Source organism: Notolepis coatsorum (genome assembly GCF_963971535.1).
Source record: "Notolepis coatsorum genome assembly, chromosome: 14".
NCBI lineage: Eukaryota > Metazoa > Chordata > Actinopteri > Aulopiformes > Paralepididae > Notolepis > Notolepis coatsorum.
Genome location: NC_140178.1, coordinates 27,722,881 through 27,738,830, shown reverse-complemented (window position 1 = coordinate 27,738,830; position 15,950 = coordinate 27,722,881). Strand labels below are relative to the sequence as shown.

Sequence of the window (15,950 nt, the reverse complement as noted above, 5' to 3'; positions counted from 1 at the left end):
TTTGTTTGGGTAACGTTACCTGCATGAGACAATGAGACAGCACAGGATCGTGGGCTAACATTGTTTCAGTATGCACAAAAATGTATGATCATATGCATCTTTATACAGATCATCAGATCGGTAATAGAACAGAAATGGTCATATCGGTTATCGGTAGTGGCCACAATGTTGATAAGGGTGCATTTCTAGTCCTACTGTATATGCACTTGTCGTATGTTTTAACCTGCCATACAGCCACACCAACTGTGGCCTTGCTCCTGGGCCAAATATGTCCTTCAAATGTTATTTCCCCCCCCAAAAAGATAAATAAATATATATACTGTATAAATTTTTCAACGTTTTTCAATATGTGAAAGGGAAAAAAATTCTTACTGTCCTATACTACCATTAGTACCATGTACTCCTACCAGGGTTTCCGTTAGAATTTTTTTTTGCAGGTCTGAGTGGGATAAATGGGATAAATTCCGGTCAGAGTTTATTGAGCTTAAAAACAATTGATAGGCCTATATAAAGAATGACATCATCAAGGCATTTATAATATTTTAACTTAAAACTAGACTACTTTTGCGTATATACAGTCATTAATATATTCCAAATAAAATAAGTCCCTCGAGACTGCGTGCTGCTGCCGACTTGAGGTGTCGGTGGGCAGTCTGCCCGACCTTAATAAACAGCAGTCTGTTATAATCACATTTTTATGAGCTAACGAATTCCGTTATATTGGACATTTGTATTAATTATATCAAGCGAAGAACTGAGAAATTTGGCAGAGAGACGGCAACATTATCGTGGGTTTGCGCCGTGATGTATATCTCCACCTCCCAACGACTTGGTGCTGCTGCTCATAATGTCCGGTGAAAATAATTCCCTCTAAGCACAATTTGATTATTTGAATTGTATTAAAATAGGCTAAAATTAAATAGCCTATGCGATGAACGAAACAATCATTACATTTGTCGTTGCTTCACCAAGCAGCCGGTCAATGACATCCTGTGTCAGCGAGCTGGCAGCTGATATATCAGCGCGAGCCGGCCGCAGTTAGTTTGCAAGAAGCATCCAGCTGCAGACCCGCAGAGCAGCTTTCCAGGTCTGGGGACCGCACTGTGCCAGCAAAGCTGGTGGGTTCTGTGGGTCTGCAGCTGCATGCCTTCCGCAAATCCAGCAGCAAGCTCTCACTGACACAGCGTCGTCATTACCAGACCGGCTGCTTGGCGAAGCAACGACAACAAACGCAATGATTGTTTCGTTCATCGCATAGGCCACCCAACTCCAGCCCATCCAAATACAATTCAAATAATCAAACTGTGCCCAGAGGGAACTATTTTCACCGGACACTATGACCGGAGAGATTAAATTTGTCGGACTTCAACAGATTTTGCCAGTCAAATACCGGTAATTACCGGCTAACGGAAACGCTGACTCCTACTATACACTTTTCGGACTATAAGCCACGGCTTTTTCCCCCATTTTTCGACCCTGCGGCTTATATAACGGTGCGGCTTATATGTGGACAAAACCCGAAAATCGAAATATTGCTTTTTTTACTGCATTGAAATGTTATTTATCTGTTCCCTTATTTACTTAATACAACTTGTAAATGAGTTAATTCTTGTTATTTGTCCGACAGTATTGTGTCCCAATGGGAGTCATTCTCTGTAGAGGTGGGAGTCATTCTCTGTAGAGGTGGGAACTTAAAGCTCAATATAAGAACGGCCATGCACCACCACTCACAGAATCGAGAAAGAGCCATCAATCTGTCAATCCTTTCCGTGTCCGGGCCGGGTGAGGTTTCCTGTGTTGAGTCAAATTAAGCCGCAGGCTCCACTCCTTACATATGGTAATTAAACATTAAAACGCATGCGGTTTATAGTCCAGTGCGGCTTATATATGTACACATCATTCAATTTAGCTGCTGCGGCTTATAGTCAGGTGTGGCTTATAGTGCGAAAAGTACGGTAATATGTCTTATGTCTATGTACTCAACACTGCAGCACCCAAGTTTCAGCAGTTTGATGAACATTGTTACTTTGCTGAAAGAGTTGTGCCCTTCCTGCTGACTTGTCATACAGAACTTCTAAGTCACTTTGGATAAAAGCATCAGCTAAATGACTAAATGTAAATGGATCCAGAAACCTTTATTCAGTTTTGTCTGTGATGAAACAAAAATGTTCTATCATTTTTTTCCTTTTTTTCTTTTTTTTTTTGTCTTTCTTGCCCTTCCCGCGTGCCTCCCTCTACCCAGAATACGTACATTTCAGGGTATGGCCCTCAATGCAAGAAGGTATAGATAAGAAGAGGGAAGACGGGCAGGAGTCCTCACTGAAAACTCAACACACGTCATTAGCGAAACTGACTTGTGCAAATAGCAATTAACTGCTTAAATATCAGGAATGTCTATCGTAAATAAAATATTATTAAAACTAGCCAAATCATATCCAGCTCACAGCTCCGGGGTTGTCACCAGCTTGGCTGGCCGTCTGCACTAATACAATTGGCTGTATTAGAGGGTGGGAGAAGCTGGCGGGGTGGGTCCGGGTCGTTGTAAACAGCGACTCCTACAGTTCGGTCGGGGCGCCTGCTAAGCGCGGATAGGACTCGAGGGGGATAGTGTGGTCCTCCCACACACTACGCCCCCTCGATGAGAATCCGCGCTGCCAGGTGAAAAGAAGCGGTGATTGGCTGGACGTGTGTCGGAGGAAGCACGTGGTAGCCTCCACTCCCAGATGATCTGACTGTGGGGGGTAAGTGCGCAGCGACCAGGAAGGGACTGGGAATTGGCATACGACTAACATTGGGATGGGAGAAAATCGGAGGAAAATGGAGGGGGAAAAAGACCAAAAAAAAAAAAAAAAAACTAGCCAAATCATTAGTCGAGTTTACCCTTGTTGTTCGTTTTACGTCTCACTCCAGTCCCCTCGTAGAGTCCCTCGTCTGCTTATCTTCCCAGAGCTGGTGACGGAGCCAGGGAGCTCCACGTCTCGGTTCCCTCCCGTCTCTGGTTTGGGCTCCCCTGCTCTAGCTTGAACCTTTTTTATTTTTATAAAATTGTTTAGATGCAAATCATCTCATTGACCCACAATGTCACTCACTCACTCACTCACTCACTCACTCACTCACAGGGGTGCAGTGGTAATTTCAGAAGTGCCTGTACTCTGTTTATAATGACGTCCTGCGCACAGAACAGATGATTATTATGCATAAATAGTAGGAAACATGTTTGTATAGGAACTTACTAGTTTTAGGGTGCTTTCACACCAGAGCTGTTTTGGGGTGGTGTGAATGCACAGTCGAACTCTGGTGCGGACCAAACACGCAAACTCTGGTCCGCCAAAAAACATAGGTACCGTCTCGGTTCGCTTCATCGGACCAAGCGCGGACCAAATATAGGAAGTCACCTGATAAACTGTGCATCTTGGGTAGAACAACCGACCAGCCAAGACGCTGCTGCTCGCCGATACACCTAGAACTACCGACCAGCCAAGACGCTGCTGCGTGCAGATACACCTAGTACTACCGACCAGCCAAGACGCTGCTGCTCACTGATACACCTAGAACTACCGACCAGCCAAGACGCTGCTGCTCACTGATACACCTAGAACTACCGACCAGCCAAGACGCTGCTGCTCACTGATACACCTAGAACTACCGACCAGCCAAGACGCTGCTGCTCACTGATACACCTAGAACTACCGACCAGCCAAGACGCTGCTGCTCACTGATACACCTAGAACTACCGACCAGCCAAGACGCTGCTGCTCACTGATACACCTAGAACTACCGACCAGCCAAGACGCTGCTGCGCGCCGATACACCTAGAACTACCGACCAGCCAAGACGCTGCTGCCGATACACCTAGTACTACCGACCAGCCAAGACGCTGCTGCTCACTGATACACCTAGTACTACCGACCAGCCAAGACGCTGCTCTGCGCCGATACACCTAGTACTACCGACCAGCCAAGACGCTGCTCTGCGCCGATACACCTAGTACTACCGACCAGCCAAGACGCTGCTGCTCGCAGATACACCTAGTACTACCGACCAGCCAAGACGCTGCTGCTGCAGATACACCTAGTACTACCGACCAGCCAAGACGCTGCTGCTCGCAGATACACCTAGTACTACCGACCAGCCAAGACGCTGCTGCGCGCAGATACACCTAGTACTACCGACCAGCCAAGACGCTGCTGCGTGCAGATACACCTAGTACTACCGACCAGCCAAGACGCTGCTGCGTGCAGATACACCTAGTACTACCGACCAGCCAAGACGCTGCTGCGTGCAGATACACCTAGTACTACCGACTATACTGTAGAAGGAAGAAAAAAACACTGCGGCGCGCGGCATTCACTGCAAAACAAGCACACTGTAAACATGTCTCGTGGACAGACTTGGGCGAATGATGAAGTGAAAGCCCTGATCGACATATGGGCAGAAGACCAAATAAAACAGCTGCTTGTGGGCACTCGCAAAAACAACGAGGTGTACAAGTTGTTTAGCGAGAGGATGGCGGTAATGGGTTATAATCGAACGATGGATCAATGCCACGTCTCTTCTACTATCACGCTTCTTGCGGCTGTTTGTGTTTTCGCGGATTTAACTTCCTGAAGGGGAGGGATTTCCACTCTCCATTGTGTCCAATAGACAAGCGCCCTTTTCGACCGCGTGACATTGTTCATAAAGTTTGGTGCGCTTGACAAATTGCAATGTGAATGCAGACGAACCAAATGACGAATGCAACAATGTTGCAACTTCACCACCAGAACCGCACAGAGTCCACCAAAACTATATGTGAAAGCGCCCTTAGGCTACGTTTAGACGAGCGTTTTGGGATGGAAGTCTGAACAGAAACCGCAAAAGTCGTCTTGCGGTTTCACTTTTAATTTTGCGTTTAGACGAGCGTTTTGGGGTGGAATTCTCCGTGCAGACGACGCTGTAACAACTCGAGACAACGGAGCCCCGCTGTCACAAGATTGGCGCATATGTCACATGACGTGCTGTGAAGACCCGCCCTACTCTGCCTCTGATTCGCAGAGTGTGGGTGGGGAATGTGATTGGACCAAAGCAGAGTCACTCACAGACAGTGGGTCCAGTCATAATAGTTGTGATAGCCGCGGGACAGATTCTTGTGTATTTAAAAGTACTGCCAATGTAGCCTTCAGGTGATCGCCATGGATAGAATCAGACATGCTTTGTTTACGCTTCTAGGCTACTGGCGCATGCCTGTGATGTAAGCAGTAGGCGCGACGAGAGCCTTGACGACCCTTTCGTCATCGTTTTATGCGGTTTGATAGTTTAGACGAGAGCGCAAAGGTTTACCGTTTCTAGGAATTCCACCCTGGAAGGTGGTCTCACTTTTTTGCGGTTTCACCCCGTAAAAACGCTGTTTCCGTATAAACGAAAGGCACATCTGAAAAAATATTTTTGCGGATTCACCTGCTAGCGTTTCCGTCTAAACGGGGCCTTAGTTTAGTTTTTGTAAACATTGCCTTGAAATGGAGAAGCTGAAAAAGGTAGCAGGATGTAGCATTCAATATAAAGAAATTATATTGTCAACAGATATGGTTGAAAACAATATTGTAGTTACAATTTCTTTAATTGAATTAACTTAAACTAGAAAGTAAATACAAACTAAATTAACAATGTAACTTACAGTTTACAGAAGGACGGTTTCCTTCTGAAGCACAACTTAAGAAATGCCTCATCCTTCCAGTCGGGACCATTTGTCACATAGTGAGAGCTCCACAGCTCAAGCAAACCCCCACAGGGCTTGTATTTTGGTTTGGCTCTTCTCGTTCTTTGTTATGCTATTGTTATGCAAAGACAAGTAGCTAGATAAGTACCGGTACTTGGCGCACGGCACGATGAGTCGAGTGAAAGTTCTGAACGCATTTTTGTGTGCACGCGAGTGTGCTTCTGCTCAGAAAAGTGGTGGAACGGCGTGGTACCGCGTGGCATGAGCACTGCACCTCTGCTCACTCACTCACTCACTCACTCACTCACTCACTCACTCACTCACTCACTCACTCACTCACTCACTCACTCACTCACTCACTCACTCACTCACTCACTCACTCACTCACTCTTAGCCACTCTGCCCCTAGTGGTGGTTTACCAGCATGGCACTGCGGCCTGCAGCCAGCCAACGTCTGGGGAACCGCTTTCAAAGGCCACACCTGGACAAGAGGAAGGGGAACTATGTGAGAATGCTATTCATCGACTACAGCTCGGCATTCAATACCATAGTCACCTCCAAACTCATAGCCAAGCTCAGGGACCTGGGCTTGAACTATGACCTCTGCCAGTGGGTCTTGGACTTCCTGACGGGCAGACCCCAGGTGGTGAGAGCAGGCAACTGCACCTCCTCATCCATCACCCTCAACATAGGGGCCCCCCAGGGCTGTGTTCTGAGTCCCCTCCTCTACTCCCTGTACACACACGACTGTGTGGCTCAGCGGAGTAGCAACACAATCATCAAATTGGCTGACGACACAGTGGTGGTGGGCCTGATCTCTGCAAACGACGAGAGGGCCTACCTGGAAGAGGTCAAGGTCCTGGCGGGATGGTGCCAGGAAAACAGCCTCTCCCTGAACGTCAGCAAAACAAAGGAGATGATTGTGGACTTCAGGAGGTCGTGGGTCAAGGACTACAGCCCCCTCAGCATCGACGGGGCACCGGTTGAGAGAGTCAACAGCTTTAAGTACCTCGGAGCCTACATATCCGAGGACTTGACATGGACCACACACATTGACAGTGTTGTGAAGAAGGCACGACAACGCCTCTACTTCCTCAGGCGCCTAAGGAAGTTCCAAGTCAGTCAGAAGATCCTTAAGAACTTCTACTCATGTACAATAGAGAGCATCCTGACTGGCAACATCACCTCCTGGTTTGGGAATAGCACTGCACAAGACCGAAGCAGACTACAAAGAGTGACACGTTCAGCCGAACGCACAATTGGAGGGGGGCTTCCCACCCTCCAGAACATTTACAACAAGCGGTGCAGGGGCAAGGCTAAGAGAATCATTAAGGACTCCAGTCACCCGAACAACTGCCTCTTTGAACTGCTGCGGTCAGGCAAGCGATACCGGAGTCTCAAGGCGAGCACAGAAAGACTCAGAAGAAGCTTCTATCCCCAGGCCATCAGGCTGCTCAACGAACAATGAACACTACACAACAACCATCAAACGCACATAGCACACACATCCACACGCACACACTCACTTTAAACAAACACACTGTAGCACCCACTCCCCACACTTTATAGCACACACTCACTTTAAACAAACACACTGTAGCACCCACTCCCCACACTTTATATTTATTGATAAAGGATTGCACTACAACTTGTACACCTTACTGTAAATTGTACCTCATCCCATTTCTGCTTTGCACTATATAGTATTGTATATTAGTACACTGCATAGTATTGTATATTATATGGTAACTCAGTTACGTCTATTCTGCATCGAACATTGTACATATGTCTATACTGAACACTGTGACCTCATTTTCTACTTCTAATTTACATGCTATACTATGTTATTTGATACTTATCTTGTCTAGCACAGTCTCTGGAGCGTAACAGTAAGAAGCATTTTGTATAAAAGTATTCTGTACTTCTGTATGACAACTATTAAAGAAACTTGAAAACTTGAAACCCTCCTAACACTTCACACAATGGTGTAATAGAGCAGCACTATTAGAGAACAAGGCAGCACTTAAAGGATCAATAGGAGCTGACAATTTTTGGCAATATTTTAGATTTCGTATTATATCTTGACAGTAATTGCTAGTAAAAAAATTCAATAAGGGGCAGGAGCTAAAACAACGACATCCAATCAAATGCGTGGCTTTGGAGGCATCCTGATGCGTTCTGATTCAGAATGGCGTTTCTGCCCAAAATCAACGGCCGTCTATAGCTAATTTTAAAAGGGGAGATTTTCTCATAATTATTTAACAATTGACTAGCAATTGTCATTGGCACAAATTTGTCATTTTACACCTGTAGTCTGATGAAAAAAATATGTAAGATGTGTGTGTCCTTCTTCTGTACATGCGTATTCCCTTGAAGCCAGAGTCAGTCGTTGCTGTTGGACTGCGGAGAGGGAACCTTTGGTCAGCTCTACAGGCATTACGGAGACCGTGTGGACGATGTCCTCTCCAACATGTCGACTATCTTCATCTCACACATGCACGCGGACCATCACACAGTAAGGGATCCCAACAGCAACAGTAATAATGATGATAATAATAACTAACCTGTCAACATGGGCAGGATGTACCGTGGCGCTCAGCTAGGCGGTGTGTCCACGGCCTGAGGCTCTGAGCAGTGAACCTGTGTAGTATCACCCTCTTGTGTTCAAAATGTGTAACTTCATGCTAAATCTACTGTGTTTCAATGGACAATGATAGAAATAAATGTTAAATAAAATACTTGTCGTTGATCGATTTGCTAAATATTCGAGAATGCAGGTTTGTGCAATCTTTCATCCACCTCTGCCTTTTAGTTGGTGAGATAGGCTGTGCACACACGCACACGCACACACACACTCACAGACCAGACAGATGCAACCGATCACATAATCCCCACCGGGCGGAAATAATTATGCATTTTATTTACAACACTTAAAATAAATAGATGCAGGTATTTGTTTGCCTGTGATTTGTGTGATTTGTAAAATAACGGCGCAAGTCGATATCCAATGAACTGCTCCTTGACAGGTCTAATTGGCCACTAATCCTGATATTTATCTTATGTGTTTCTCCAGGGGCTGCTGAAGCTGTTGTACCAAAGAGAAAGAGCCCTGGTGAGCAAAAAGGAAAGAGTTCACCTTTTTCAAATGCTACTCCGGTTCTTTTCAACGTGTGAAAAAAGAGATGAGACCCTTTATATTTCATGGGGGGGGGGCAATGACCAATTATTATGAATAGCGATGCATCGATGCTGGTTTCTCGATTCTTCAAGTCCTGAACTCGAGTGGGGGTCTGATCCAGTGCTTATGTTGCTCTTGTTACCAGAGTGCAAATATAACAGTAATATCTTCATCACGTGGTTGCCTATCACTCTCCACTCTCCATTCTGTCCCACTTCTTCTCTTCAACTCTGTGACTCCGCCTCTCACTCCGCTCCAATCACAGACGTCGTCTACCCAGCCTCTTCTTGGTCTTCCACTTCCTCTCTTTCCATCCACCTTCCCCATCACCACCTTCTTGAACATCTCCCCGCTGGATCCTCTCAGAACATGCCCGCACAACTCCATCGTTCTCTTTTTCAACCTCTCATCAGCCTGATGCCAGTGCATCCTTCCTCGTGTGTGACTGAGTTTGTCATGTATGTACAGTATATGGTGCCATGTATGTATATGGTGTCATGTATGTATATGGTGTCATGTATGTATATGGTGTCATGTATGTATATGGTGTCATGTATGCATATGGTGTCATGTATGTATATGGTGTCATATATGTATATGGTGTCATGTATGTACAGTATAATGGTGTCATGTAGTATGTATATGGTGCCATGTATGTATATGGTGTCATGTATGTATATGGTGTCATATACGGTATGTATATCGTGTCATGTATGTATAATGGTGTCATGTATGTACATGGTGTCATGTATGTATATGGTGTCATGTATGTATAATGGTGTCATGTATGTACATGGTGTCATATATGTATATGGTGTGGCCCTTAGGCAACTCTAGGGAAGGCGTTCAGCCCCATCTACCTGGTGGCTCCGGTCCAGATCATAACCTGGCTCAACATGTACCACGATCACTGTCAGGAGATAATCAGCCACGTCAAGTAGGTGGAGATGTTTAAATGCAACGCAATAATCAGACTATTAATCTGACTTTATTCTAAATAAGACACTATTCTGAGTTAAGCGAGCTGTTTGCACAAGTTGCCTATATACCTCCTTTTTCAAGGGAATTGCATTGCTAGGGATTAGCTTTGGTCCCACGTTTATTTCCTATTGCATTTTATTGGCAAACACTATAACAGGAAATAAACTTGGACCAATTTAGAATGTTATGAAGTTTGAAACGGTCTATAGAACTATACACTATTCATGTTCCCCTTTTACATGCAATGAAGCGTATCCCAATCAATGACTTTAAATGCCACGGAACTCTTGGGAGAGTCATAGTCTGATTTAAGGCGTTAACGTGTCTAAAAATACCTTCTACTATAATCCAAAAATGGAATACTCCACAAGATGACAGGTGGACTAGAATTCTAATTTGGGGTTAAAACTGACAGAAATGTGTATAGCTTGGAAAACGAAACCCCAGTGTAGAAGCAGCACTGCCATCACAGGCTCGCTAATGATGTCAATCAAAATGCTATGCCCCAGAGTGCAGACTTGAGTTGTCAAAACTTCACAGGAAGGGGGGGGGGGGGGGGGGCATATAATTGGCTTTGTCCCTGGGGGCTAATATCACTTTGTGTTGGAGGAAATAATAGGGGTTTGTCATTGGGGCTAATATAATTTCAGTTTTTCTGCATTTCTTCTGCATTTTCTACTTGGAATACATTCATGTTTAGGTAGCAGGTGCATTTCTTAATTTTTTTTTATATATATTTAATTTAATGTTCCTCCACCTTGTTTTTCAGCTTCGTCCCTAACAAGTTCCTGATCGATGGAGCCGAGGTGCCCAAGTACAAGACCAAATCCTTCATCCAAGCGATGATGAAGAAGAATGATTTGAAGAAGGTCTGTTGGAATACATTATTATATCCCTCAAACTGAATGGCTTTGAAGTCGTGCAGGAAAATGAGTTGTTTTGCTCGTCTGCCCCGCTTGTCCTCGTAGTTCCAGACGTGCCTGGTGCACCACTGCAAGAACGCTTTCGCCTGCAGCATGACTCACGCGTCGGGGTGGAAGCTGGCCTTCTCCGGCGACACCATGCCCTGCGACGCCTTCGTTCACATGGGTCAGTACCACTTCAGAATCAACATGTCTTGCACATGTGTCACTCGGTACCGCTTTCGAATCACATGGGTCAGTACCGCTTTAGAATCACATGGGTCAGTACCGCTTTAGAATCAACACGTCGTGCACACATGGGTCAGTACCTCTTTAGAATCACATGGGTCAGTACCTCTTTAGAATCACATGGATCAGTACTGCTTTATAATCAACATGTCGTGCACATGAGTCTGTACCGCTTTAGAATCGACATGTCGTGCACATGAGTCGGTACCGCTTTAGAATCGACATGTCGTGCACATGAGTCGGTACCGCTTTAGAATCGACATGTCGTGCACATGGGTCAGTACCGCTTTAGAATCAACATGTCGTGCACATGGGTCAGTACCGCTTTAGAATCAACATGTTGTGCTCAGGGATGTCCCGATCGGATCGTGGCTTATTTGTGTGTATTGGTCGTTAAAAAATAAATGAAAACCGTTAACCCCTTAAGCCCGATCGACCCGGGTTGAGATTTATTTCACGTCATAAATAGATCGATACAGTCTGTATTAATTAATGTTGCGTTTCTTTTTCAAATGTAGCCAAGAGTAAATCCCCTAAGCCTATCAGAACAGCAGTCAAAGTGTATATTTTCAGCACTACATTTGTTTACCAATGATTTGAAGTGAGGAAATTATGCTGTCATGAAGTCGTTGTAGTCCTAAGAAAAAGGAGAGGGCTTTCGTCGGAATTTCATAAAACTACACTACCCAGCTCACACCAGCCGCTGTCAAAGCTGGAGCCGGCTGACCTGAAAAATAAATATTGACGTTATTTTCGTGATTATATCTCACAGGGCCGAACAAACCTGAACACTATTGCCATAAAATACAACTTATATTGTTTCTTTACCAGCGTCTAGAAAAAAACGCGTCGCAATCTGGTGAAAAATGTCGGAGCAATGGACATACAAAAAAAACTGTACTTACAGTAGATTTCATTCACGGTCTTTGCTGCGCTGTAACAGGTGCCTGGTGGTACTAAATCCAGATTTAACTCTGCCATTGGAAAGAGGAGATTTGGCCCGATCCATAGATAATAATAGATTTCATTTTTTGTATGACTTGGCCATAATAAGGTCATTTACAGGCCTGATATTGTATTCTATATTCATATTTCAAATTGCATGTGTCTGGATGGCAAAATGCAGTACTGTATCTACAAAACCCCTATAAATCATCTGTCCTTTATTAATTTGCTTAGATCTTTAGTACACTTGATCTGAAGAAGGTGCTGAATGAGCTCAGTGGTCATTTCTCACATCTGATCAATGTTAGCATGGTGTTATTCACCGTCAAAGATGGAAACAATTATAATAATAATTTATGTTCTCCTTTGGTTTATTACAATTTACTCAAGCATAGTAACAGACACAATATTTCTGACACTGGGAATACATTCCCAGAGGTCCATAGATGTCCCTAGAGTACATGTCGTGGATGTCCCAAGAACATGCAAATGGACCTTCCCTTGTAGAAGTGGAGCAATCTTCCATTTACTTGTGTACTTTTAGGCAAATCTTCTGAAAATATGGCTAGGGCTTAAGAGGTTAAGGGAAAGCTGTGATGTAGGCAGTTTTTTCTTTAATTAGTAAACTTCAATTTCCAAGCATGTCTTACCTACCTTGAAATGGTTTTTACTAGCTTTAATATACTTGAAGCGTGCACAGTGCTTCTATTATCTAGGAAAATACAAATATCTGATCGGGACTCGGTATCGGCAGATACTCAATAATAAATGACTGATCGGGGGTAGAAAAACTTGATCGAGACATCCCTTAATGTGCTTATACATTATTATTCTAATGTATGATGTAGATAGATACTCATAAATTGTGTTTTGAAGCTCTCCTCCAGATGGATGAATATCGTTTTTCCACCAAACTGTTTAATTAAAAAAAGCAAAACACTTAAAAAATAAAAATGGCTCAGCAGCATCTCCACACCTTTACCCTCATTGAGAATGCAAGGATCTATTAATATGCAAATGAACAACAAGCACCCATTGATATTTACCGGGAATTCCAGGTCGACAGCTTGTATTCTTTAAAGACTCGTCGATACCAACTCGGCTTGCTGCGTGCGCTGAAGTTAAAGGTGTCCAGCGATCGCCGCATTGGACCATGAAAGGTTCAACCTATTAGTGACATCACACCTGCAGCTCACATTACAGGGAAGTAGCGAGAAGCTCTGCCTCTCCAGGGCAACGATGTGAAAACCTAGATAGTCCAAACTAACGCCTCCAAGAGAGAATAATTTTTTTTTCTTTTTTTGATTTTGTAGATTCACATAATATGAACATCACGGCCACGTGCTGTCCCCGGTTCCTGTTGGCAGACGTAATTGATCAGATATATCCGTAATGCTATCGATCACTCTCCGAGCCCGGGCTATGAATCGCAAGGTTCCCCCTAATGGTGCCTCTGGGATCCCACTTCATTGACTCTTTTTAAATTGCCCGACTGGACGCGGTCCAAGCGGAGCCTCTCTCCTGGAGACGGCGAGTGTATCCCACGCCTGTTCATTATAGACGGCTCAGTTCTCCAGACAAACGGGCCACACCACTTGTTTTATTACGAGCAGAGACACTTTCTGATTGATTTCCTGTGGGACAGGAAGCGAGCTGTAAGTGCTTGTCTATTGCGGCACCCCGTGTGATTCATGTTTGTCATTCCGTCTTCAAAAGGGAAGAATGCGACATTACTTATTCACGAGGCCACGCTGGAAGACGGATTGGAGGAGGAGGCTATGGAGAAGAGACACAGGTAAGTAAATATCATAGTTGTTGTGTAGTTAGGCATCTCAAGGACTGAGTTATCCCTCTCTCTCCATCTCTCTCTCTCTCTCTCTCTATCTCTCTCTCGTTAATTTACGCAATGGCCTTACTGGTGGAAATGCAAATAGGAGACGTTGTTTACTCCTGAAAAGTATACAGAGCGGCAGACAAAGCACTTACTCCGATGACAAAAGAAATGCACTTTGCCATATGAGATTGCAGTCATTTCTGAGCTCATTGTCGCTGGCTATATTCTCCACTGAAATTGCCATTGATTTTCTTTTTTTTTCTTTTTTTTTGGAAGACGTTTTTATGGAGGCAGATTGACCAGTCGGGCCGCTCTGTGGCATCTTTGTGTTCTTTTAGAGAGAGAGAAATTGGAATTGAATTGAAATTGACCTCCCTCTTTTCTGGATCCTCCAATCACATCATTTGAAAAGAGGGCGGGCTTGAGATGGGTCAATTCAATAAAAATGCATAATGCTTGTGAGAAACCCAATGAACTGAGCTATCGGCCTCTAAAAAAAGTTATTTTGCTGTCGTGGTCCCTGTTGTTTCTTCCCCCATAGGGTCCAGTCGGATAAGTGACGCTGAGGCAGGCAGTGTGACAGACAGTGTGACGTGACAGTGTGTTACGACCCAGGCTCAAAGGGAAGCAACATTAGTGCACACAGACATCAATGGTCTGTGTTTAAACCAAAAGACTAGTCTAATTATGATAACTAGCTCAAACTAAAGATCAAGAATGGTGGAAAGGCAAGAGACACTGTTTCCACAATCTCTTCTAGCAACAGTCACCCTGCATGTGTGGGTGAGGAAGTGCCTTTGAACCTCCCAGCCAGGTGTCCAATTAGCAGCAATCACCTGCATGCACAGTGACACAGGAGTAACCAAGATCATGGTACATAACACGGTGTGACGTGACAGACGGTGTGACGGACAGTGTGACGGACTGTGTGACATGCAGTGTGATGGACAGGCAGTGTGACAGGCAGTGTGACGGACAGGCAGTGTGACAAACAGTGTGACGGACAGTGTGACATGACGGTGTGACATGACGGTGTGACATGACAGTGTGACAGACAGGCAGTGTGACAGACAGGCAGTGTGACAGACAGGCAGTGTGACATGACAGTGTGACGGACAGGCAGTGTGACAGGCAGTGTGACATGACAGTGTGACAGGACAGTGTGACAGACTGTGACAGGCAGTGTGACATGGCTCCTTATCTCTTTGTGTACCTGTTGTCTCCTCACCTTGACAGCACAACCTCCCAGGCCATTGGTATTGGCGTGAAGATGGATGCAGAGTTCATCATGCTCACCCATTTCAGCCAGCGCTACGCCAAGATTCCCCTGTTCAGCGAGGTCTTCGACCACAGAGTGGGAATATCGTTCGACCACATGAGAGTAAGTGAGATTCTTGAACTTGTGATCCAGGTCGACCTGCATTTCACTCTATGCCCCGTATTTCACTGTATGCCCTGGTATGTATGTGACAAATAAACCTCTTGATTCTTGATTCTTCTATCTTCCTCGATTGCCTTGATTATATTCCCATATTTTATACAGACCCTCATCTCCACCAGGAATATCTTATCTTATTTTCTCATATTCAGTTATTATTATTATATACGTATATTATTATATTGTTTACACTGTTTATTTGTATTTATTTTCCTCATATTTCTTATATTAAGATAACATTTTATTGCCTATATGTTGGGCTTGGGCGGTATAATTTTTTTCATACCGTCATACCTTGCTGACATAATACCCCGGTATACGGTGTATGACTTTCATTTTCATCAGTGGCGGGGGTGGGGCGGGGGGGCAACCCGTGTTACCAAGTAAACAAATCACGGAACGATGGCCAGTTAGCCCGCAGCACCCTAGTACTACTAACGTTAGCTCTCAGAACGGTAGCCAGAAGCCCGCAGCATCCTAGTACTAGTAACGTTAGCTCTCAGAACGGTAGCCAGAAGCCCGCAGCATCCTAGTGCTACTATCGTTAGCTCTCAGAACAGTAGCCAGAAGCCTGCAGCATCCTAGTACTAGTAACGTTAGCTCTCAGAACGGTAGCCAGAAGCCTGCAGCATCCTAGTGCTACTATCGTTAGCTCTCAGAACGGTAGCCAGAAGCCTGCAGCATCCTAGTGCTACTATCGTTAGCTCTCAGAACGGTAGCCAGAAGCC

The 15,950-nt window shown here is 44.7% G+C and overlaps 1 protein-coding gene across 2 annotated transcripts in view; it reads left to right on the top strand.

The window, feature by feature from the left end:
- The window catches only part of elac2 (elaC ribonuclease Z 2), a 54,119-nt gene that overhangs the window by 34,022 nt on the left and 4,147 nt on the right, over window positions 1-15,950 (top strand). For both annotated transcript variants that reach the window (XM_084328810.1, XM_084328809.1), the window contains 7 exons: window positions 8,072-8,210; window positions 8,769-8,807; window positions 9,701-9,810; window positions 10,624-10,723; window positions 10,823-10,943; window positions 13,667-13,745; window positions 15,021-15,165. In XM_084328810.1, the coding sequence (XP_084184936.1) occupies window positions 8,072-8,210; window positions 8,769-8,807; window positions 9,701-9,810; window positions 10,624-10,723; window positions 10,823-10,943; window positions 13,667-13,745; window positions 15,021-15,165 (733 nt within the window). The remainder of the gene's footprint in view (window positions 1-8,071; window positions 8,211-8,768; window positions 8,808-9,700; window positions 9,811-10,623; window positions 10,724-10,822; window positions 10,944-13,666; window positions 13,746-15,020; window positions 15,166-15,950) is intronic.